The sequence below is a fragment of the Cyanistes caeruleus genome, chromosome 4, assembly GCF_971803275.1.
Source record: "Cyanistes caeruleus chromosome 4, bCyaCae1.hap1.1, whole genome shotgun sequence".
In the NCBI taxonomy this organism is placed as follows: domain Eukaryota; kingdom Metazoa; phylum Chordata; class Aves; order Passeriformes; family Paridae; genus Cyanistes; species Cyanistes caeruleus.
The window spans coordinates 37,787,856-37,813,032 of NC_141704.1; the positions used below are offsets into that span (position 1 = coordinate 37,787,856).

General features: G+C 37.4%; 1 protein-coding gene and 1 long non-coding RNA gene across 3 annotated transcripts in view; one reads left to right on the forward strand and one right to left on the reverse strand.

The window, feature by feature from the left end:
* The window catches only part of LOC111933889 (uncharacterized), a 49,766-nt gene extending 47,045 nt beyond the window's left edge, over positions 1–2,721 (forward strand). The window contains exon 8 of the long non-coding RNA XR_015286456.1: positions 2,250–2,721. This is a non-coding gene — a long non-coding RNA (uncharacterized LOC111933889). The remainder of the gene's footprint in view (positions 1–2,249) is intronic.
* Positions 1–25,177, reverse strand: part of VEZT (vezatin, adherens junctions transmembrane protein) — a 50,741-nt gene that overhangs the window by 1,848 nt on the left and 23,716 nt on the right. Inside the window, exons 5-11 of one of the 2 annotated variants that reach the window (XM_086887716.1) lie at positions 22,942–23,217; positions 17,375–17,524; positions 13,178–13,325; positions 10,052–10,383; positions 9,231–9,424; positions 5,067–5,167; positions 3,718–3,925 (exon numbers count right to left, since the gene is read on the reverse strand). In XM_086887716.1, the coding sequence (XP_086743842.1) occupies positions 3,718–3,925; positions 5,067–5,167; positions 9,231–9,424; positions 10,052–10,383; positions 13,178–13,325; positions 17,375–17,524; positions 22,942–23,217 (1,409 nt within the window). The remainder of the gene's footprint in view (positions 1–3,717; positions 3,926–5,066; positions 5,168–9,230; positions 9,425–10,051; positions 10,384–13,177; positions 13,326–17,374; positions 17,525–22,941; positions 23,218–25,177) is intronic. The other variant, XM_086887717.1, reaches the window with a different exon arrangement.

Below are 25,177 nucleotides of genomic sequence, written 5' to 3' on the forward strand. Positions count from 1 at the left end.
GTGACCACTACTTGTAACTATTCCTTAAAATCTGTGACGCAGAGAGACAGCACAAAATTGATGGTGTTTAAAGCCAGCATCAAACACAGGGGATGTATTCAGTGTTAAAGCAAAACCCAAGTAAAACTACTGTACTGCATACAGATTTAACTGTCTTCTTGTGAACAACAGTTTACCTAATCCACTAAAGGCAGCTGGTACATGAAAAAGTCCTTATAGGCAATATCTGATTTTGTACACCACAACATACAAACACAACACATATCCACACAGTCAGATCAAGTGTCCTCACAAGTAAAGTGTGGTTTAATTTAGCCTCTCTTGAAGTTAGTAGCAGCAGCGAGTCCCATTGCCAGCAACGGGATGCTTGCCAGGAAGTCTCTCCTCCCAGTGTTAAGGGTTAGTGTAACTTGGTACAATCCCTCCTTGAAGAACAGATGTCTTTCATTTTAAGAAAACGATATAATGTCCATTTCCAAGTAACAGATTCCCTAAACTGCAGTAGCTCCATTATAGTAGCAGCACGAATATAAATGAGAGCGGCAACAGCAGATTCCCAAGTTGCATTTCCCTTTCTAATTCCATTCTGACTTTACCCCTGTAAGCAGAGATGAAAATAACTCTGGGAAATACACAAACTTTTCATGGGAAACAAAATTTACGGTATTAGGATTCATTAACTGCATCCTGTTTCAGTAATATTCACTTTAGCTAGCTGAAGGCAGGCACATCATTATGGTTGTTACATTGATAATTATTGTCACTGACACGTTGAAAGACTTTGGCATTGAATGTGCATTGTACTATTTGCTTTAAAACCTTATATGAAAAAAGGAAGCACTGCACCAGACTCATCTCAGTTGTTTATGGAGTAGTTCTTTCCCTGTCTCTTAAAAAATATGCTGCTACTTATTTCTGCCCATTTGCTTGAAGAGACAGGAATATGCACAGTAGTCTTATCATTTGGGAGCAAATTTCTTGACTGCTTCCTCCAAAGAATACTTTGAAAGACAAAACTTCTCAAAAAATAGAGAGATACTTGAGATGGGTAGCTGGCCAATTTGTTGAGTTGACAAATGAATAAACAGGGTGAAATTCATTCGTTTTGAGAGCATGGCTTTCCAAATCTGATAAATAGCTATATAACAATTGTTGCATGGACAAGGTGGGAGAAGGGGAAACAGCTGGATGCAACACAACTACTGATAGAATGAACTTTTTTTGCAGGGGAGAGGTTAGGGAAAGGCTGGAAGTGATTTTGCAGCAGTAGGAAGTTGTTTTACAGTGCTTGACAAGTGGAAATGAAGCTACTAAAAACTTTGCAGACCTTTTCAAAAGCACATCCATGTGGCTCAACAGGAGGCCAAAGGACCAGAAACATAAGCTTACCTACACTCCAATAAAGTATCTACTATTCTGTAGAAGACTGTAAGAAGTATTACCATGGTACTGGCCATTGGAAGACTTGCTTTAGTCTAGTGCTTTGCTAAGATGGTATTTTTTTTCTTCTGGAATCCAACCTATCATCTCCAATTGACTTCATGTTGTGTTCTTAAGACATACCAATTTTTTTGGAGCTGACCTCTTATGTGGAAACCCTCACCAGCCCCTCCTTAAACAAACCAAAAACCCTCATGTCCTCATTAGGACAAGTCAGAATGGCTAGCTGGGTGCCTTGACTAACAGATTAAAATCTTTGAATATTTCAGGAACTTTTTCCACAATAATCAGAAGTTATAAAAACCCAGGATTTCTGGAATTTGATTGTCCTGTAAAAGCAAGATTCAAGAGGACTATGCAAAAGTGGTATCATGGCCATCCATTGGCTTGGGCCAATGGAGAGAAGAATATAAACCTTTCTGGGTTTCAATCTTCAAGAAAAGGCAAGTCAGAAATGTGGAACATGCAGATCACATAAATGTCTCTTTAAGGACTGACTTGTGTGTGGATAAATGAAACCATAATATGCCAAGGTCCATGATGTCACATTTACTGACTTGTGTTTCTTTTGAAGAAATATTGAAGGATTTCCTTAAAAAACAGTAAAAGATGTTATTTCTGGTATACATATCAGTCTGTCAGATTAGACACATACAATCTGAGCCAAAAGGAGACAATATTAATTACTTTCATGAACTGGCCTCATGTTTTCCAGGTTTTTACAGGATGGAAATAATCAATGATCAGTCCTATGCAGCTGGAGAAAATCATACTTTCTTCCCTCCTCACCCTTTTATCTCTAATCCTAGACCAAATAACTATACATGGAAAAGAAAAGGAACCAACATGAGCCACAAAGGTTTTCTGGTGAACAGTTACTGCTAACTACAGGAGTCAGCTGACTCCTTCCAGCTATGGCCACGGATGTCCTGAGGATATCTTAATATGGACAAGCATCAGCTGCTCTAGGTAAGGAAATATCCTAGGCAAATTCTCCTGACAAAAGCTCTTTCTGCAAGAATTTCACTAGGTCTTTCAAGACTTGACCTGGAGGTAGGATCACTTCTTCCTCCAACAGTTAGGAAAGGAAGACTTGAAGAAATTTATGTGACGAGTTGTGTGGTGTCATATCTAACACCAGAGGGATAATACAGAAATGCTACTCTTGTGCAAACTCTGGTGTAAATTGATGCCTTGGGGGTTTTTAACACAACTAGAAGAGAAATCAGTACCAATGGTCAAGTGATCTCTTTTACCACAGTTATAACTTAATGGATAAAATGAAGAAAATTGTTTAGAAAATATATTTTTGATGGTTGATGTCAAGAGACAATAGGTATGTTTTGTTACTTTGTGTTCCTAGTAAGTTTCTTTAAGAAAAAGAAAATTATGAAAAATTGCAATCCATGATCATTTTTCTGGTAGACACTTTCAGAGGCAGAATCCTTGGATATGGTGCCAGACTTGAGGGTTGTTTTTCATAACATAGAACATGAAAATTTTTACAAAGCTTTTCCTAACCTGTCTTTAAGAGGAAGAAATTAAAATAAGAAAAAGGAAAAGACAAACTCCTGCCAATTTTAAAGAAAATAAATCAAATAGCTCATGCAGTGAGAGGAATTGAGTTGTGACAAACTGTCTTGTTAAGAGAAATTTTCATATTCTTGCTTTCAAGTGCAAGTGGATGGAGCTACCCAGCAGTCCTCTGGGTTACTAAAGGCTAGTTTGAAAGAGCTCTTCTTCTTAGATGATTTGGGGGGTTTTTTTTGTGAACAATTCTGTATTCACTCTCTCATGGAAACAAAAGCCAGTTTTATTATTTTATTTCTCTAATATTTCAAAGTCTAGCTCTTTAATTTAACCTGTATACTTTTGTATGTCCGGGATAATTTTTGCTGGTTTCTTTAAATTCTGAAAAGTAATTTATTTATGCACCCTGATAAAAAATCATATTTACTGGAAAGCCATGAAAGAAAGTCAGTTCTTGGTTTATATCCTGAAAGCTTTCTTCTTGCTGTTTTAATGTTTTTGTGTGTTTAATATTTTAGCTCAGTGTTTTGTTTAAAGCCAAATTCCCACTTATATGAGTTCATTTCAATATATAGTAAAACGATTATTAAAATATAAAGAGATGGAATGGCATCTAAGACCACACAGCTCTATCAAAGACACTACTACAGCTAAGCACTGTCTGAATTCTAACATACTCAGAAATTCCTAGCAAACAGACACCTGTGTTTTTTAAGGAAGGAATTAATTTTCCAAAGAAATGCTTACCATGTTCACTGAATAGTAGCTGTTTCCACTTCTGTCTTTCAATTTCTGAAGCTTTGAATCCCAGTACAGATTTCAATTCTTGTAACACCCTCTTAGATTCCTGTCTCTCTCGCTCTTGCCTCTCTCTTTCTTCTTGGGAGAAGCAGTAAAAATCTTCCCTTTTGTACTCATTATCTGTATCTGAATAATCAACATATGCTTCCAGTTCCTAAAGAAAGAAAGGAAGAAACTCTTGATCTTCACTGTCAGAGTGGACTCAGTCCTACAATCTGATTCATGATCAAATGATGTCAACACAAGCCAACCACAGTAATAGGGTGGTGCCCTGTTTGAGCAGAGCCAGTGGACCTGACACTGCTCTTGGTGATATCTGTATGATTTTGGAGCAAGTCCACTCATTAATGAGATTTACCTTCATACACAAATAAGTTCAAGTGATATACCTTGAAAATGGGAGACCATTTCTCCATAATTACAGGTAGGAAATAAGCAATGCTGATGTGAGTTTATTTTTTTTTTTTTTTAATTTACACTGTAACCAATTCTTGGTAGTCAGGCATCTTGCTGATTTAACTTACATAAATCCTTATTAAGAGGATATAGAGGATAGCAAACTTCTCTTCCAATTTTAAATATGGTCGATTACAAGCATAAAAAAACAGAGCAGCATTTATGTTATAATAAATTTTCAGTGAAATAATTAGTCCCAGCTTTTTGATATGGAAAAACATCTGGAGAGAATACATGTAGGGGAGAAGCAAGGGAGGAACAGAACAGAGGATGTGCTTTCAGAATGCATATGCCACTCAGTTCTGGCATGGAGGAGGCCCACATCTCTTCAAGACAGCCCAACCGTCACTCAGGAGTTCCTCAAACAACACAAAACTTTTCAGTGTTACAGTGAAAAGATATCCAAAAATGCAGAGACTAAGCAAACTGAAGGCAGGATGGTTTGTGCTTGAGCTTGTCACCTTCACAGCTGTATCAGTTTATCCAGCAAAAGCAGGACTATTTCATATGCTGCCTTTTAGCAATTCTCACTTTTTAATTCTCTGACTTGTGTTGCTGCTTTCCTTCAGTCACTCATTTCTAATGATATATATGAGAAATGAATATTAGTGCTCTTTTTTCCAGGATGGGGAATACCTCCCCATGATACAGCAAAAGGAATGTACAAATTTTTTTTTTCTACAAGTCCAATTGTGAAGTGGCACTGGCCACTTACTTGTCTGTCTTGGGAAGACATCAAGGTCACTGCACAAGCAACTGAAAAAAAGAATGGATACAGCAAATAATCCTCAATTATTATTCTAAATGTATTTTAAATGATCCTTTTTTTTTTTTTTTACCTGCTCTTCAGGGATTGGATCTTTGTTTTCTATGTATATGGCAGGCTGTGTTAAAGGTACTGTAGTATGCTGTAGGTTGTCACAGGAAACTTCAATTTTGCCTTTAGGGGAAAGAAGAAAAGGGATTTTAAAAAATAAAATTGAGTATTCAATGATGTTTCTGACTCACTCAGGAAGGGTCCAAGTATTTTCATAAGCAGGATTTGCACACATGAAAAAAATGTTGAGAAGGCTGGTTAGGTTACACTGAAACAGAGAGCACTTAAGTAACTTCGTTGTTTTGATACAAGCTGGGTCCAATGGAACTTGTGCTGAAACACTTCAACTAACAAATCTCAGAAATTTTATTATTTTGAAAACCTGCAGATGGCAAGCAAAATCAGTAAAACCAGAGAAAGAGACTTCATTCAGAAGTTTAAAAAAATATATATATAGGTAAGCTAGCTTTTAATAACTGGAAAATATTGGAAGAAATAATTAAGGAAAGTTTACAGGAAGATATTTGTGACGTAGCAAGGAGACAAGTAACAGCCAGTGTGGATTTGTTGAAAACAGATGTTAAATTTTCAATGCAGTAACAGGTCTTGTGTACAGAAAGAACCAAAGACAATCCTGCATTTTGTTCTCAATAGGACTTTTGACATCATGTCATGACATCCTTATAAGCAAAATGCAAAGGCCAAGAAAAGTTGCTATTAGGTGCACAGAACAGCCTCACAGTATGGTTACCATTTTCAGACTGGAATACACTGAGTGAGAATTTGTCTCAAGCCAAATACTCTCCAATATTTCCAATGGCTGAAAGAAAAGTGTTGCATCTCATTAAATCTGTTGATTTGGGCATAATCTGCAAGAACACTGAAGGGCACCACTACAATAAAAAAACAATACTGGAAAATCAGAGATATGACCCAGGTAGAAATAGATTTCAGACCCAGCAGTTTGGTGACAGTGGCTGCAAATTTTTGTGCTTTGGAATAGCCAAGTGCGCAAATACATCACAACTGACTGGGGAGCACCACTCCACCCCACTGCAAGCAAAAAGCCAAACTACAAACTAGTACATACAAGCAACAGCACTGACTGTTAGACACATGAAGTAACATTTCTACTGTGGCACTGATTGGGCTGTGGATGGAACATAGTGCCCAGTCTGGGGCCCCTTCATTCAGCAACACAGTGGGCCAGCCACAGGGAGTACAGAGGAAAACATTGGAAATTATAAGAGGACTAAATAAAGTATAGTCACCAGGGAAAAGCTGAAGCATAGGGAGTCATGTAGAGAAGACAGAAAGAAACATAATAATCATCTTTGCTAACATAAGAGCCATCAAGAGGAAATGGATTTCCATTGTGGGTGGATCAGAATTACTGCTTTTAAATTGAAGCAAGAGGTACTTCTTCTATTTAGTAATAACATTCTATTGGTAATGGAATTAAGTGCTGGAATAGATGCCTGGAAATACTGTAAAATGTCTCTAAAGAGAATTTTTTAGGAACAGGTAAACAACATTTACTCACAAATACTAATTTACCCTTGAGAAGGGAAATGGGTTAAATGACCTTGCCAAGTCCCACCTAACCCTATTTTCCATTTCTAATCTATACACTGAACACTTAGGGATGGTGAGATTGCAGCAGAGTACCATGGCCATGCTCTTATAAATATCTAAGATAGTTGTCTACATTTGCAAAGATAGAGACAGTTTAAAAGGAAAAAGGATGGAATTTAAACAGTTTGAGGGCCAGTGTTTCAAAGGTCATTAATACAATGCTGTAACTAGCCATAAAGAGTACTCCATTCTGTAATATAATATTAGCAGTAGATTACTACATGCTTAAATTGTTGAAGCTTTAAATGGTAAATTTTATCAGTGATGAAAAAATGTGAAAGAATAAAGAGAAGAAGCTTAAAGTTCTAGGAAATGAGAGAAGATGTACATGTATATGAATGATAGATAGGTCCATCATTGCCCAAGTAATTAAATAGAGGTGAATGCCTTTTCATGTGCTAAAGCCCCACTTGTTCTGAGGCTCTGCTCTGTACCTGACAGGATCAGTGAGTAAAAGCACTGATTCTAGAAACAGACCAAATTAAGGAGGAAGCCAAACTGCATTCCCTGAAGGAACCATATGCTAAAATATAAGACACATTCTGTTTTCACCACCAACGACAGGCTGATAGGAGAGTGTGAGTGTTTTATTACCCTGAAAGGCTTTGCTTTGGCTGTTTGTACCTGAAAGCAAACCAGCTCTGACATATAATGATTCAGGGCAAGAAGCATGTACTGCCTGTTGAAGGGGACTCACCTCTTTATATAGATGCTCTACTGGCTGAACTAGTTAATTGAACTAAACATCTACTGCAGCAAAAGTGCTCAGCATCCACTTAGACACAATGTTCCAAGGCCATGGGGTTCTTGAAACAGCTCTTGTCAAAAGATTGATTTAGTTTTGGATAATGATGCATAAACATAAAAGCTGTGCCGAGCTGCTATATTAATTCAACAGGAAGGTATCTTCTCCCAAAGAGCTTTCATAAAGTATTGAAAAAAAATGAGACAATTTATTGAAGTAATTTACATAACATGACTGACAGACCAGCTGTTAAAATTTGTAGGAAGACAGCAAAAGAATTGAATTTGATTTCATGTACAGCTTGACAAGTTCAACTCACAGAAGCTGGATGGCTTAGAAATGTATCAGGAAAATCAAATGTTGTCAGATAAAAATAGTTTTCAATGACCAAAATAATTTAAAGTGGCTTCTGTGGAGTAGTTCAATAAACTTGTTGCAAAATAGAGGTTCAATCCCAGGACATTTCCAGGAAAGCGCTGGGTAAAAGTGAAGGATTATTTTATTTTTTATTTCCCACGCAATCCCTTCCTTCTAGATCACACACAAGGTTATTTTTGTACTGAACTTTAAAAGGAAGCAAGTTATAATAAAAAGGCCTGCTGTGAAATTTATACACAAAGTAAAAATAAAACTAAAATAACTAAAAATACTATGGTGTGTAGTCTAGAAAGAACTTTTAAGGAAAGGGGAAAAAGATCAGTGGATCTGCAGGTTGTGGAGAGCAACCAGAATCAACAGAACACAACAGATCAGCACATGCAAATGTATCAGGCTACATCTAACATCCTCACAGGATGTTTTATGCAGCACTGACGGGGAAGCTGTATGACTGCACTATCAGGCAAACTACAGGAGTTTGCTTATACCATGTCTGGACCTGCACAAAGCCTGCAAGAAGCCTCCCAGTGCTCCCAGTTCTGATGTAAGAATGAATAAGGTCAGCCTGCCTGCAGGCCCACAGCAATATTTATGCATCTACTGGATACTCCACATCATTAAGAGCACTTCAGATTTGGATTTCTGCAGGTAACTTGCTGATACCCCAAGTTCCCCCCTCAATTTTCCTAGTGCAGTCTCCATTACCAGCATTTTTCAGATGCTGGGCTGTGCCTTCCTAGGACAGTAAAAATGCTCCTGGAAAAAAGAAAGATTAGAAATTACAGGTTCAATTCCATGACAGGAGAGCCTAAGTTCACTGCAGTTATTTAAGCTGTTTACGCTTCACAAGAACAGCATGGGCAGTACAGATCCCTAAGGAGGACAACAAACAAAATGCTGGGATATGCTGCTCACTAAGACTTTTAAGAACACCAAAGATTAGCTCACAGTCTTTGACAGAGGAAGTAAATGGGTATTATATGCTCCACATGTCCTCCATGATTTAAAATGTTCCAGGAAATGTGATTGTCAAAAAAGTTTCATGACACTGCCATTATAATTTCAATTAATGGCATCATTTTAATGCAGTGAATAAATGAAGATCTTGAGGGCGATTCATTAAAATCCTACCCCTTCACAGGTGATTGACCAATCAAGGGCAAAAAGCCATGATCAGTCTGCACCTGAAAATGTAACCATCTGAATCCACAGGTCTAACAGACTGAGTTAGTATGTTTGCATTTTTTGCTGAAATGAAAGCTTCAAGGCCATCACAGTGAAAAAGCCTGATGTAAGGACAAAGTTTTTCAAAGTGTATGGTTGTAAGACCTTCTTTAGCTAGAATTCTGAACACTGTCATTGATCCATTTGACCATTTCATCTCTGAAGTGTATCCCATTAGTTGCTAAATTAATCTCTCACATTTACCTTTTTTATTTGGGTTTCTTCCACTTATTTTTTCCACCTGAGAAATGGCTTCTTCCCAGCAGCTGTTGCTTGCCTGGATATGAGGCTGAATAAACTTTAGCTTTTGTTCCAGAACCTGACGGGCTTCTGTTGTCAACTCGGGTGTCTCCTTAGTGCTAACAAGCTTTTCAAGTTCATCCTCAAGAATTATTACCCTAAGTGATAAGGAGAAAAACAGCAGTAAGTAATAATAAATATTTGACTTCACCATTTGTTCAAGTATTTAATGTAATATACTGTTATTTTCTTCAAGTTTTAAAAACTCAGTTAATTCCTCAAAGACTCCCCAAAATTTTAAAATTAAAATATTTTTTTCTACATCAAGATACATTGCTTACCTGCATTTTTTATAATAACTTTTATATGTAAGATTAAAGGAATAGGACAGTCTCAACCATTTCACCAAGTCAGTAACAAATCTTTAAGGATATTTATTGGGTAGTTACTATGAGCTAAATGTTCTTATAAAGCGTTTGATATATTGAAAAATCAGTGGAAGATAATTACATTTTCATATTTTTTATAAGGGAGTGACAAAAGCAAGGCAAAATCTTAGTGCACTGCTTATCTTCAAGTTTTCACCAGATACTTAAAGAATACCCAGGAAAAATACCAGATTCCATAGTAAACCAAGGATCTTTGAGCCCATACTGTGTGGCTATAATTGCAAAGACTGTATGTATCTGCCCTTTTTGCTTTTAGTTGGGGATACAAGCTGACAACCCAAAGAACTTCAAGTCCAAAGCCTTCTGCATACTTTGTTAATTCATGTGTAAACTTACTCATTGAGCAGTGCCTTGAGGTGAAGCTGCAAGCTGCGTACCGCTGTCTGGAGACTGTTGAGCTCTCGGGACTCCTGCTTGGTCCTGGCTGGCCATTCCAAGCCCGACTGATGCTGAGTTTCGAAGTAGCGATAGAACTCGTAGCTCCTCTTGAGCTCCTCCAAGCAGGCGGCGTGGGTGTGAGGTAGGCCCTGGGTGACGTCGCGCAGGATGTGGTGAGGCAGCCGCTCTGGGGACACCAAGGGCTTGGGGGATGCGTTGGCTGGGGAGAGCAGCAGCGCCAGCCTCCTGAAAAATTCTGAACTCTGCCCTACCCAGAGCTGAAAGAGGACCTGCAAAACAGGGTAGGGTTAGTTAGCTCTGTGCACCTGGAAGGCAATCAGCTTCCAAAGTAAATGTACAGATACACCACGGGAAAACATTCCTTAGCCAGCAACAGGAACTTAGAAAAACTGCAAAAATCCGCTGACTGTTTATGAAGGGTATTCCAGAGCACGTGAGGTTCAGATCTTGTGACCCTTAGGTGACTGTTAATTCCTTGATGAAGGATATTAAATGCAATTATGCTCAGAAAGTTGTCAGAGTCCAAAACCTCATATTCCCATCGGCCAGTTTCATTATTTGCTATAATCTTCACATACCCTACAGCTCATAAAGGGCTGCCAAAATTCCAGTGGCAGCAAAGACATTTTCCCTTTATAAGGAAAAGCTGTCATTTCTACAGTCTAGTAATTACTGCACTGCCCCACACCCAACCTTGAAACATGAGCCTAATTGCACTGTACTTCAACAAAAAAATATTTTACATCTGAAGAGAGTTGAGCTACTAACTTATTTCTTTTTTCAGCCGAAGTAAGAAATCCCACCAATACCACTAAGGAAGGAAAGACTTCTAAGAAATTGATTGATCCACAGTGTTAGATATAGTACTAAAGAGGCTGGTCCACCTGGGAATAAGGCAACCCAAAATTTCAGTTTCTTGAAAACTTCCACTTCCAATTAAATGACTGTTTTCTTAGTTTAGAGAAGTTTGCTCAGTGGACCATGACAGTACAGCAGCACCTTTTATGTCTAAAATGAAAAGGAAAAGTTATGATGTTTTTCTCTGCAAAAATGGCCCTTGTTAAAAGGGATCAGCTGTAGGTGATTATGAGGTGCAGACTGAAACTTATTCACAAGCATTCCAGACCAAGGAAGACAAAACATTTACTCATCATGTCAAAAATAATTGGATGCAACTGAAAGAGTATTCCAAAAGAAAAAAAAGAAATCTCAATTTACAAAAGATGCTCATGAGAAAAAAGAATACATGAATGACATAAAATTAATTTGGGGCACACATGCAAGACTGATTTGGATGGGTGCAAAAATACAAAGCAAACAAATGGGCAGCAACCACTCAAGTGTCCCTGAATGTGTGGTGCCCTGGATAAAAAATCAAAAGCTCATGCTGTAATAAGCACAAAAGAAGACCAATCCCTTCCACCAGACATAAATCACAGGCAGTAAAAAAGTAGCACACAGAAATAGTGGACTTCAGGAACTGATAATAATATTCAAAAACCTACCTGAAAAAAGGCACAACGACAAGAGAAAAGGAAATTTCAGATGTATTTATGGTTGCAAACAGCTTGCTCTACCAATAACTACTGATGATCTTTGCTGACACACAAAAATATCAAACTGGCTCTCCTCAGCTTAAACTGGTATTTTTTCTTTAGTGAAAATTTTCACTCTTTAAATTTACTTCAAGGACAAGGTAGCCAAAAAACACATGCTACGTTTGTCATATGACTTAGTATGACCTGCATTTTAATATAAAGACAAATTCTCTCAAGGTGAAAAAAACTGGACTGCACATCCAAGGTTCACCACACAAATATATCCCAAGGTTATCAAAGTATGTTATACCTATACAGGAATCTGCTTAGGACTGATTTATGTTAATTTAGATTAACATAAATACCACACCCAGCCTACATTGCTGGCTGTTATGAGCTACCATAAATTGAGATTTATTAGTTGTGAGCCTAGCTGTATCCAGAAAGTATCCTAACCAGTTTAACTAAAACAGAGTTCAGTTAAATTACTGCAAATTGCAAGTAAACAAAGGCTTAACTTATAAGCTTGGGTACCTCTGACTGGCTTCTTGTGCTTAAAAAGAAGTGGGTAAATTAGCAGGCTTCCATTGTTGCAATTAATGCAAGAAAATTCAAGAAAAAAAAACAAATCAAAACCTGCTATTTATTGTAGCTCTTAGCTTACAACTAATTAGTCAGAGCCTCAAAGCTAAATAATCACTATTACTGGTAACGTTTACATTCAGAACAAAAGAAGTCAAGGTCTATAAATTAAGAGGAAAAAAATGCAATGAAAGCCAACCCCAAAGAAACACAGAAGTCATATAATAATGGAATTTTCTATTAAAAAGACAATGCTAAAGGGGAATTGCCCTGGCAGAGGACCATTAGAGTATAGAAGACTTGCATTCAAATTAGATCTTCCTTCCAATTGACTCATGCAAATAAAAAATACCTAACATCTCAAAACAAAATAGATCAAAAGGCCATTACATAGTTGTCACTCTGTTCAGTTAAAAGCTTTTCAAAGACTGAAGAACAACACTGGCTCACAGCAGCAGGGGTCCAAGCTTATGATTTCTACTCCTCAGTGTGAATAAATGCAGCTACTCCCTTTGGCATTTACAACTAATTTGTGATTTCTGATGTCTCTCCTTTTATACATGTCAAGAGATTAGATAAAAAAAGAATTAAGTATAAATCCGGAAATTATTCTATTCAGCTGGGATCAGGTGAAATCAGAGAGAAAAAAATAATGTCTAAGGGGATTGATCAAGCTGATTATAGAACACTGACTTGAACTTCCATGATTTGCAGAAAAAAATCCTTATGTTGTATTTAGTAACTTCTCTTTCTCTACATGCACAAAGAAATCATGGGAATGCTGATAAATGTAGAAACACATGGTAAGAGCCTGACTGATTACACCTTGCCCTCAATTCAGTGTGTTGCTACACGCTAGGATGTACAAGCCACAGGACTCCATGACAACAGGAAGATTTTCACCAGGAGCCTATATGGATCAAGCCCATCTGGGAGAGCTTACCTTGAGTGCAGGCAAGCTGAAGCCATCAGTCAGATTGTGTGCCTCCTCTTCGGAGACCTGCTCTTCACTCAGCCCCAAACCAAGCTCCTTAAAGGGGACCACACAGATGTAGCTGGTCACGTTGTCACTCTCCGAGTTCAGAGGGTAAGTTTAGCTGGAGTTAAGGTGGTAAACAAAGCCACTTTTGCATTAAACACACAGAAAAGGAAAGAAATACTTTATAAGGTTTCTTATTCCTGGCAATTTTTATGAAAGCACAGACTTTCATCCCAAATTCACCTGAATCGTGTTTAAAGTTTTGCAATCTTTATTTGAAGCACAAGTTTTAAATGTTCTTAGAAGGATGAGAGATAAAACACTGACAGAACACCTATGTCAAAATACAAACACATAAAAAGAAACAAAGTAGATTGATGAAAAATCCCTGCAGCCCTTTTGAAACAGCATACTTTTAAATACTGAGTTTCCAAGAGATAGTTCATGTTAATCTTAAACTAGAAGTTTAAGGAAGAGAGGAAAGAGAACAATTGTGCCATTTTAAGTTTTAAAGGTAGCCTTTGTTACAGATTAAAGTCAGGTGAATTTGCTGAGAGGTCTGTCTGTGGATGGACTGCTCAGAGGTCTTTACAGTAAAAGGTCTTTGACATTTCAGAGAGCTCTGTGAAGAACAGGAGCTCCCTGACATACCATTAACTTTATTGACTGCATCACTGTAAAGACATGATCTTGGCAGGATGAGTGGCAAACTGGTATCTATCAACACCATTCATCACATTTAAAATCTCAGTAGGAAAATGTACATTTCTAGCCCTCAAAAATGCTTAAAAAGTAGGAAGCAAGCCCAATATAACTGATACCAGTAGGCAGATAAAATAATTCATAGACTATGCAGCATTTACTTTAAAATAGCATTTATTTTAGGTTAACCTCAGGCTGGGGAGGAACAGTTCAAGATTTTTGCATGTTTTCTGATAGTTACCCAGTCACAAAATAGTAAAATTAATTTTAAAACAGAAATGTAAACTTACAGTCATTAGTACAAAATCACATTTGCTCCACAGAAATATATATAATTTGTAACACATTAATGAAAAGATGGTCTTAATTTAAAACATGTTTTTTTTTCATTTATAGTTTGATTTAGAAACTGAATGCTCTCATCTCTTGCTCATAAAGCCTATTAGAAGCACTTGTCTCTTGTCCAGCTAAAGTGTTTTCTGGGGGAAGCTACGAGTTCCATCCACTTTCACACCCAAATTTGCATCGTGCTAAATTCTCATAGGATTGAACTTGCAAAAGTGCTTTGCTCAAGAGATGTTTACCAGTTAAGCAGAAGAACATTGCATAAAAATGTAACATTCTGTGTCCCAGGAAACAGTAAAGCAAAGTGTCCAGGATATAAAACCCACATTTCTCCCTCCTTTATCCCTAATGTCTGGAAAGGAAGAAGCCTGTTAAGTGTTCAGACGAAATCCTGCAATATAAATTAATTAGCATCAGCATATTACTGTTGTCACCAGCAGCTGCCTCACATAAATGGTGTCTACTGTAAATTAACCTGACAGCGTGCCCAGCAGAGGGAGCACGTAGGATGAGGATGGCAACTCCATCAGAAATTGAAATGTCAGGTCAAAACCCTTCAGGATCACTTATCTTAGAAACTACTTGTACTCCTTGTTAGCCTGCAACATGACATTTCCAACAGTATGAACACCACAAAAAGCCGTTTGGACACATGTGGATTCCTAATTCATGCTAAAAATAAATTCCAGTCTCAAATGCAAGGTTTGACCAAGAAACCACTTACCTATACTATGTCAGACAGGGATTCCTGGTGGCCTCCTGTACCTCCTGCCTTGCCCTCCTCTATTTCAACCCTTCCACTCCCATTTCTATCTGACAGATGAAAGCAGAGAACTGATCCCATGGCCCCATTAGCTTCCTAACGATCAAACATTTCCAAAGTTTAAACATGTACAGACCATTATATACAGGAACACACTTCCTTCATGCACTTTGATCTAGTAGTATTTTTAGCCCTAATGCCTTCTATTAAAGCCAAAATACTAAAGCCCAGCTATCTTAGATTAGTTAAATTTTTTGTCTCTGTGAAAATATTTCATTCATCTGTTTAACTCACACACCTTATTAGCTTGAAAGAGAAGGCAGTGCTACTTAATAATGACCTGTCAAATCCAGAATAAAATACCTGTACAGTGAATGTCTAACCTCTATCAGATTAGACACCCTTATTTACCTGTAAAAAACAAGAATGCTAATGTATCCCTGGATGTAACAATTGAACATTCAAAAGCACATTCCCATCTAAAGACCTAACATGAGAGCTTCACAGAATCCCTGGGAAATCCAAGCTGCTCTTCTACAAAATTCTTGCCTGCTCACCAGGGGTGAGCTAAGCATGTGATGAACTGGCTGGTCAAGGAAGAAACATTGCACTGAAAAATGCCCAAGTGTCTCTACTCAGACCTTCCAGCATGGCAATTTAGGCTTTTATAATCTCAACAGGGTACTACTTTTTGTGTAGCTTACTTGTTTTCTTGTATGAACTTTCCCTCTCCCAAGTTAAAGGTACGTGTTTTTCTAACAGTTCATGACGCAGTAAGTAAACCTTTACAGAGGAGAAGGAACAAGTTTTTACTAGATTTACTACAGGAAATTTGTGAATTTCCCTATGCTGAGTGCATCTCAAAGACCTAGATTGCATTTTATATGCATTCCATTCTAATGGGGTAAGATATCACTCAGTTTAAAATACTACTATCCAATGTCTGGTTTTATCACTAATAAAAAAATAACACTATTTATGCCTTAACACCAAAGAACATCACCTCACAACAAAATCCAAGCTTTTTAAGTGTACATGGTCCAAGGCCCAGGTCCTACCTATCAAAATAGTTCAAGGGAAATGGAGTATCAGACCATTCTGCATCAGCTGAGGGTGAGATTATTAACATCAGCCATTAAAATAAGCTAAAAGTTTTCCTCCATCCAGTTTGTATATAATTACGTCAGATTCCCATGATGCAGAACCCACAAGGCTCTTAAGAATAAAAGTATTAAGCAGCTAGCATGCCAAGAGAAGCACTGCCTGAATTACCAAACAATTCAGTGTAGGACAGTGCAGAGAGCTTTTGAACTGGTCTGCGTGATATCCTGTAAATACTTAACCCAAAGTGCTTAATTTATAGTTTAGGCTTTTGGCCATTGCATCCTGATATAGCCTTAGATTTCAAATCAAAAGAGAAATACGCTTTTCTATGGCATTTTGTTCTGTGATTTTGAACAATGCACTCTTCTTGACATAAACAAATCAGAGCAAGAATAGTGTAAGAAAATGCTGAGTTGTTTCTGCTAGTACCCAACTGTCCCTCCACACAAAATGTAAGCAATATGACTTTCCGTCTCATTAAATTACTCGTGTACCAAGTTTGACACAACTGCCTGGTATAAGGCATATATATGACTGCATATTTTCTCTCCTACATGGGAAGAAATTTTAATAAGGGCAAAATTATTTAACTGTACTCACTGCAGGCAGCTATCTAACTAAAAGATAGTACACTAGCCACAAGCAAATGTTGCTGAACTTCTAGTTCTGCTGAATAGAAGTGAGAACGATAACAATATCAAGATTATGCAATTTGTATCACCATGAATAAAGCTGTGACCTACAATTTTTAATTCTCTGTCACAGGTTCATCAGACTGATCTCCTTCTAACATATTTGAAGTATACATTAACATAAATTTGCTGCAGTTAATTTTGGTAGTAGAAAACCAACTTACCTTTGAATACAGGGATGTCGAGTGAAAGGCCATATTGATCAGAGAAGAGGATATTTTGATGCAAGGGATATTTTGGGCTAAGAGGAATTATAAAACAAAATCTTGAAGGGCTCTGAAACACATCTTCAGCACTTTCACCAAAAGTATGAGTATCAATAATGATACAGTGTTTTCAGTGCACTGAATCTTATCTCACACTGCACAGTACACAAAAAGGCAAATTTTAAGCATGCACCAAACGAAACACAAGCCCCAATTTACTACTCTACCTTTTCTTTCCCTTGTTTAGATACACAATTAGATACTGTATGTTTCTAGACATCCCGACTCTAAACACTGCAGGTAGGCAGCATGGGCTACCTGACCTGGTGGGTTTTTACAGAAAGGATATTTTTTCAGCATGTACAGAGTAGCCAGTCTTGCAGCTCGGAAGTTGGCTCTGACGGAGCGATACACGGCTTTCCGGAGGCCGATCAGGTGCTGACTAGGATGCTGTCCAGCTTTATTAAATGGGCAAGCGGCACTGACCCTGTCAAGCAAACTTGAAAAGTAAAATGTGATACAACTGTACAGGTGTCCTAAAGTATTTTTAAAGAACAGTACATCAGATTTCTTATTTCATTATTTGGAAAGCTTTTTCAAATCACTCAGTAACTAGGAGAGTAAAAAAAACCTTATCATATCAATGATATAGTTAATCAAAATTTTGGACAGCAGCCAGGATTCCTCAGTAAATAGCCTTAATCTATTCTCATCTGAGCTGTTGCAAAATTCCTGAGCACATTTATTTTATCTAAAGTTTTCCAAAATGGTACATTAATGGTATACATACCATAACATTATCTCAATCAGGATGCAAAATTATCACATGCCCACTGTGAGCTTTGGAAGTTTTAATAAACATGTATTTAATATATACCTCTTTATATCCAAATTTATTTTTTCAATAATTTTTGCAGAAAAAAAGGTGCCAACACATAGTTTTTCCTGCAAATCACTATATTCTTTTAACTTCCCTGATGCAGAAAGTTTTCTAGGTGAGGAGAAATATTTTTTGAGAGATGAAATAGATTTTATCATCATGCAATGAATGGCAGCTGTGTTTGTGAGACTTGACAGGTAAACACATGAAATGTATACACCACACAAGCATATTGGAAAATACATTTGGTGTCTGACTATTCAGGTGAATATACCATTTAAAGGAAATGAAGCCATTTGCCTATCATAATATAACTCAGATTGGCTTTAGCACTGTAAGAAATCAGCTCATCTGAAAATACAATGAACTGTGAACTGGATGAACACTGAACAGGTCTGTGGAACTTTAAGCTCCAGCTGTATCTCTTTCTATACAATCTGATGTCAAACCTGTGACTGAGACTCTGGAAACAGCCTAGGTGCACTCCGCTTGCTGGGACTGTTTTTACTAAAATCAACGCAGGAATGAACATAGTGACATAATGACAACAGGACAATCAGTTATCATTGTTTGGGGCTGGAAGCCTGTTTCTGCTCTCTCCTTTCCCAGGGCACAGTGAAGAGGTGATTGCATGTGCAGTCACTTAAAAGGGAAAAGCATACATGGTACCTGGTAAGCCTGAGGTGGATTGCTGCACTGGTAACTATTTCTGTAGTCCATCTGACTGAAAGTCTGACCAAGTCAGCAGACTGACACTGCTGGGAAAATGTCAGTCCTACTCCATGTGCTTAGCTGGACCATGCTGCACATTGACTGGGAGAGGAAATAGCTTGTGGCCTTCACTATCAAATATGAAAACCAGAGCAGCCCACCCAGTGAGCAAGGCTGGAGCCATATATTAATATGTTTAACACTATTAACACAAGCAGATTCATGCCAAATATTGCCATCTATTGAATATGCTAGCTGAAATACAATATAAAATATCTGCATACTATTTTAAATTATGTGTTATTAAAATGGTTTATATAACATCTCATAAACTACTTTAAAATCTGAAAAAATAAAAAACAAACTGTGTTCATTTCCATTTCTAAATGTAAATTTAAAATGCTAGCCATGCTGTATCTTTCAACTAGGGAACACAGCATGTAGCGTAATACATGCCAATCTCTAACCTTTCCCTAGCTTTTGAAAGTAGTAACTGGAAGTGTTTATGTATAAACCTGCATCAGTTTGTAGACCCAAGCCCATGTGAATTGTCAGAAGCAAGCTCAAAGAAAAGGAGCAAAATTCTTCTACCATAATAAAGAGAGAGATATCTATGTTCTAGTCAGTGATGCAGACTTTTCCAACTCCTATAGAGAATAAATATAGCATAACTCATGCACAGCATGTACTGCCAGCATTCAGCAAAACAATCTGCTTTCCTTCTGGAATGGATTGTTTCAGTGCTTTTTAGAAAAAAAAAATAAATCTTCCTTATTCTACCAATTTAAATTAGTAGAATCTAGTATATATCTTTCTGTCAGGCATGTCATATCCCTAAATTTCTAGTGTTTCATTTATCTTCACAGAATCACAGAATGGTTTGGGTTGGAAAGGAACATAAAGATCATCTAAAGATCCATGGGCAGGGACGCCTTCCACCAGGCTCCTCAAAGCCCCATCCAGCCTGGTTCTGAACAGTTCCAGGGATGGGTAAGTCACCACTTCTCTGAACAATCTGTTCCTGTGTCCCACCACGCCCATAGTCAAGAATTTTTGTCCAAATATCTAATCTAAACCTGCCCTATTTCAATTTAAAGCCAATCCCCCTTGCCCTATCACCACACGCCCTTGTAAAAAGTCTCCCTTTTATCCTCTATGTATTTTAATTGGACTTATATGTTATCAAGATGTTATCAGCTTTGCATATCAGCCACAAGCAGCAAAAAAAAATTAAGGGTGAATTTCCCCTTTCCTACAGCTCCAAACCCATTTTACTGTATAGAACAACAACATATTTCTTCATTAATTTTACAAGCCAAATCTTGAATTGGCTTTCAACTTTTAACAAATTTATATAAACACATTAATAAAAATCCATTACTGTACTCTGGCATGAAAGCAGTTCTCTAAGGATGCTAATATATATCCATATGTATTAAGCTCACAGAGCTTAATTCTAGTTTAAAATACAGTAAAAAGGGAGCATTTTGGAAAAGAAGTTAATTTTTTGGGGACAAGCAAGGGAGTAAACACTTGCTGCTTACTCCTGCAAACTTTTGTTATGTATTCCTTCAGTTCTTGTTTTATGATATGCAAGACAATGGGCATACTTTCATTACCCTCCAGAAATTCCAGGCTGCAACCTGTAATCAGGCTTCATCTGACTAATTGGAAATGAAGCAATTAGACAGAAATACTGCCCTTCTACCTGGGTATAGCACTACCCTACCTTTGCTAAGCAACTCCTGTAATCCAAGCTATCCAGGTGAGGTCTCGGCCATCTCTGCAACACAGAGCTGGTACCACACAGACACACCTGAAACTCCAACAGAGCGTTAAACACTTCCAAAGGCCACACTGGAATCAGAATATCAAGTTGTTTTTGAGAACAGCTAATGTAAGAGAAGCCTGACAGGATTACAGAATCATAGAATAGTTAAGATTGGAAGGGACCACTTTATAATCCAAGCTCCCTGCTCGAGTTCTTAGTTCCTGATCTATGTAGCTGCAGTCAGTTTTACTGGGTGGGAGGGGAATGAAGGCAAAAGGATGTTTGACTGTCTGTTTGAGTATAGCAGTCACTACCACACAGTAGTAAGCCACTTAATGTATAGAGAGCTGACCAAAACCTCATCAGTAAAAATCTACCATTTACAGAGACAGTCCAGTATCAATTAATAAGGGGCAAATAGGGTAGAAGAAAGCAAAGCCATAGATATTTCAATGGATGTGTAAATTAGCCCATGAAAACAGCAATGGATGGTGTCATGGGGAGGAAAACCAGCAGTGGAGAATGAGGAACCTCAGGCCAAAGCTGCAGACCTGGACTTGCCCTGTCAGATTTTAGCCAAGTACAACCAGTCAAAGTCTGAATTTGGTACTCTTTCCATGACAGCTTCAGTACTTTTCCACTCACAATATGGTCAATGCACAGGCCAAACTATGCTGAGTTAGCAGTACCTTAAATCAGCTGCACATGTAACACTGACCGGGATGCTGTACCTGATTGAAATTTAATTCTTTCAAGGATGTAAAATAACACAAGAGGATACTCAGTAACTTTTCAAATGCAACCATTTCATGGTTTACCATTTCTCATGGCATACTGGCATGAGACTCTATGAATAAGCACTAAGATTTTGATAACCTTACTACAGAAGAACATAGTAAACTTGTTCTGTTGTAGAACATTCTAGAAAAAAATAAAAAGGGAAAACTAGCATTTTGAATCATATTCAAAAGCAAAGAATTTCATATTGCCCTATGCAGAAGCAGCATCTCTTGCATATATGGATACAGAAAAGGACACTCTGGAGTTAGAATTGCCTCTAGGTTAAACCAACCCAACACATGTATAGCATTGACTTCTTTATACTGTACAGTTGTTCCAGTGAGGATGCTGGCACAGTCAGACTTCTCCCACTCCATCCATATACCAAAGTCTTTTGAAAAGCTTGCCAAAGTTTCAAGTAAAGAAGCTATTAGATCAAGCACCAGCTTAAAGACCAGTCTGTTTTTTGTTAATCTGTTATCTAAGAAATGTAGTAAAAGAACAAGGCAGCAGCGATTTAGACATTGACCACAAGTTCATTTGCTTAAACTTAGGCAAAAATCCAAATGTTTTTCTCATCTGTAATTTGGACAAGCCCGAAGAATAATTTCTTTTAAGAACCCATTTGCAAAGATAAGACTGCCTATTGCTCAAGTATATGCTTCTTCAGCAAAAATCCAGACCAAAACAAAAATCACATAGCTAGGCAGATTGAAGACATGCTTATGCATTCCAAAGGGAGAATGAAACATTTCTTCAGTGAAATACACTGAAGGCATCTCAAGCTAAAAAATAAATCCATAATTTTAAGTCTAAAGTTGCACACTTGCAGGTAAGAACATGTGTCTGAATGTAGAATAGTTGGTCTGGCACAGATAAACAACTTGTTGCCCACAAGGGAACTTTAGCTTTTTTTTTTTGGAAAGAAGTTGACTGTATTTTAGGTGTTGGTGTTTCCCACCCCCTTTAGCCTTAAGCAGAATTGGCACACATGGATTCATCATAGGTGATTACAACACAAAAGCATTCACTGCAATGAGAGTGCACAGAAAAAGCAGGCCTGTTGGCTTTGGAATCACTGCATACACTGACCACATTCTGATGCCCTTTCACACAGCAGATCAGCAAAACTTATCAAATAACTACAAGAGCTAAATACTCGGAAACACTTTTGCATCCCTTAAGTGGAAGAGAGGAAAATTCAACAGTCAATAATTTAAGAATCTGAATGTTTCAACAATCGTATGCAAGAAAAAAAGACTATGTTAAATTTACTTGAGGTGGGAAATGATGTTTGATGGTTTTTGCTGACTACTGGGTTCTCACTACTTCAGACCTATTTGTTAAATAAAAATAGAATGATTTTCATGTCATCCTGTTTTCTAAAATATGAGCAACTACTTGCAGATCAGTTTATTTACATCAATTTTGTAACGTGAGATAAAAAAACTCTCTAAATGACTCAGCAAAATAGTTAATTTCATTTAAAGTCCATTTGTTCATATATTTCATTGCTAGCAATGCAGGACATTTCAAAGGCATATGAGTTTTGTGAGATTTAATTCACCTACAGGATGTGGGGTTCTAATATTGAGTTGTTAGAATTCATACTTTTAGTATGAATAGTAATTATACTCTCATTTCATTTAAAACCTTGAAGTATTATGTTTTCCAATAATTCCACTTGCTATGGGAGACAGTGTAACAAGACAATTCTAGATGACAGCTGGTTTGAATGGATCTGTGTATTAAATAAAGTGAAATACAGACTCACAGGGTAAATCCTCTGGAAATCACTTCAGTCTCTTGAATGAGTCGTAGAGCTTTCCTCACGAGATTAGTAAAGGCTCGGCTATTCGCCACTGTTTCTTCCAGCTGGAGACAGTATTTTCGCAGGGACATTTGCAGCTTGGCTGTCCTCCACGTGCCCCACACTCTAAAGACTGCATAGAGGAGCAGCACTGGTCCACACAGCAGCCATGATGATTCCTTCCACCACGAAGGAAACATAAGCAGTGCACTTACAAAGGCAAGGAACAGCGAGACATCCCTGCAAACAGACACAGTACCACCAACCACACGTTACTGAGAGCAAACAAGTGGGAAAAGTACCAAGTTTTCAGTTACAGTTGAGATTACAGCATCTTACTGTGGGGCATTTCTGTAGGTCCTGAAGGGAGCTGTAAACACTGAAAACTACTTGTGACAGGTTTAGATGGATACATACACGATATTACTTAGCTGGTATACTCTAAGGAAATCTTCAGCTTTTTTACAGCACAAGTAGGAGAGTAATGTACCACTCTGAAAGGTCAGTTTCTCTTACACATATGACTTAAAAAAGAAAATTAAAAAAAAAAAAAAAAAAAAGAAAAAACCTGACTACTCAGCATTATAAGCCAGGGCGTGTAGGAATCTGTACTTCCAGGTTCAAGAGTACAGTAGGGAAGGGCATGTTTCTTTTGGTAGCAAATCCTTCAGTTAGTGCCAGCTGTATTTTTTCTCGAGTCTGACTCATTTAACTTGGACATCAATGCACCACTAGTTTCTAACACAATTTTATAAAGATGGCTTGAATAATCATTTAAAATAATCTGACACCTTTTGAAAATCCTTAAAGTATAAGGTTCCTAGTATTTCAGTTATTTCTCAAAGACATTTAAAAAGCTTATAAAGTTGTTACTTTCCTCGATAAAAATGCAATAAATAAGTAACTGCTAGAAAAAACACTGTTTCATAGATATTATTGTATGCTTTTGGAAAATAATCACAATCATCAAAGAGATGGATGAGATACCAGCTTCAAGGTGCATTAGAACTATACTTTTCTAGAATGTTTCCAATGAAAAAATATTTTTTTCCTTCATCCCTTAAAGCTGTGTATCCTGAATTTAGGTTTGGAAGTATTCACATGGAATATTTTTCCACTTCTAAATTAAGGCACAGGTTTCTACTTCCTGGACAGTTTTGTGGTCAAATTTCAGTCAGCTTTACAAGTGTTAACTCTTTAGGGCTACTGGCTACTGATATGTCTCAGTAAAGATCCAAGGTTAAAATATTCCATATATGTAACTACCTCTAAAAGGGACAGACACGCAGTTTCTAACTTTCTTGGTACATTAAAGTCTTACAAATAAAATAAAGCGAATTACAACAATGAAAGACCAGAAGGGATTTAACAGCTCACTTTCTTTATTTTCAGCTTTTGGTTGGTTGGTTGTTTGGTTGGTTGGTTGGTTAACCATCACGGACAGACCAAAGATGAAAATGGAGACTCTACAACCCAGGCCATTGCCATTTCAACTCCTAAGTATTCTTAGAGTTCAAAAGATTTCCCCCAAGTCCCAATTTGAATCACTGGCAGATTAATTACATTATTCTTCTTCATACCCTTCCCTTTTCTGAACAGAACAAATGATGACTGATCACAACCTTCTACATATCATAACACTATTCCATCCCAGAGATATGCAGATCCTTTCCTGGAATAGTACTGCATACCCAGTTATTCATCACTTGGTGTTTATTAACTTGACTTTTCCTTCCCAAGTGTAGCATTAAACTTTTGTCTTTATTGAATTTTCTATCATTTTCAAGGCATTTCTCCAAGCTACTGACCTCTGGTCAGTGACAACACAAACTTGGTGTCATCTGGAAGGTGAACAACATTCACAATTTTTTTAAGTGTGCTTTATCAGCTGAAAGTTGAAGAAACTGAATAATGCTAGGACCAGAAAAATCTGGGTCAAAAGTTCTCTTGTTTGATAGAGAGCATCAATAATGACATAACTTAAACAGTTGAGGTGTGACTTTATAATAATTTTATCTACATTTTTAGTGTATATATGAGAAAATAGCACTGGCCCATTTTATTTGATTTTTTTTTTCTACTGATTACTGCATTTCCGAGCAAGACACTGTCAGAACAACCACTGATATTATTTTTTAAATACAGGTGGTAGCTGTTCAGATACTGCTGCAGTCAGCTCCTTCAGTACTCTTGAGTAAAT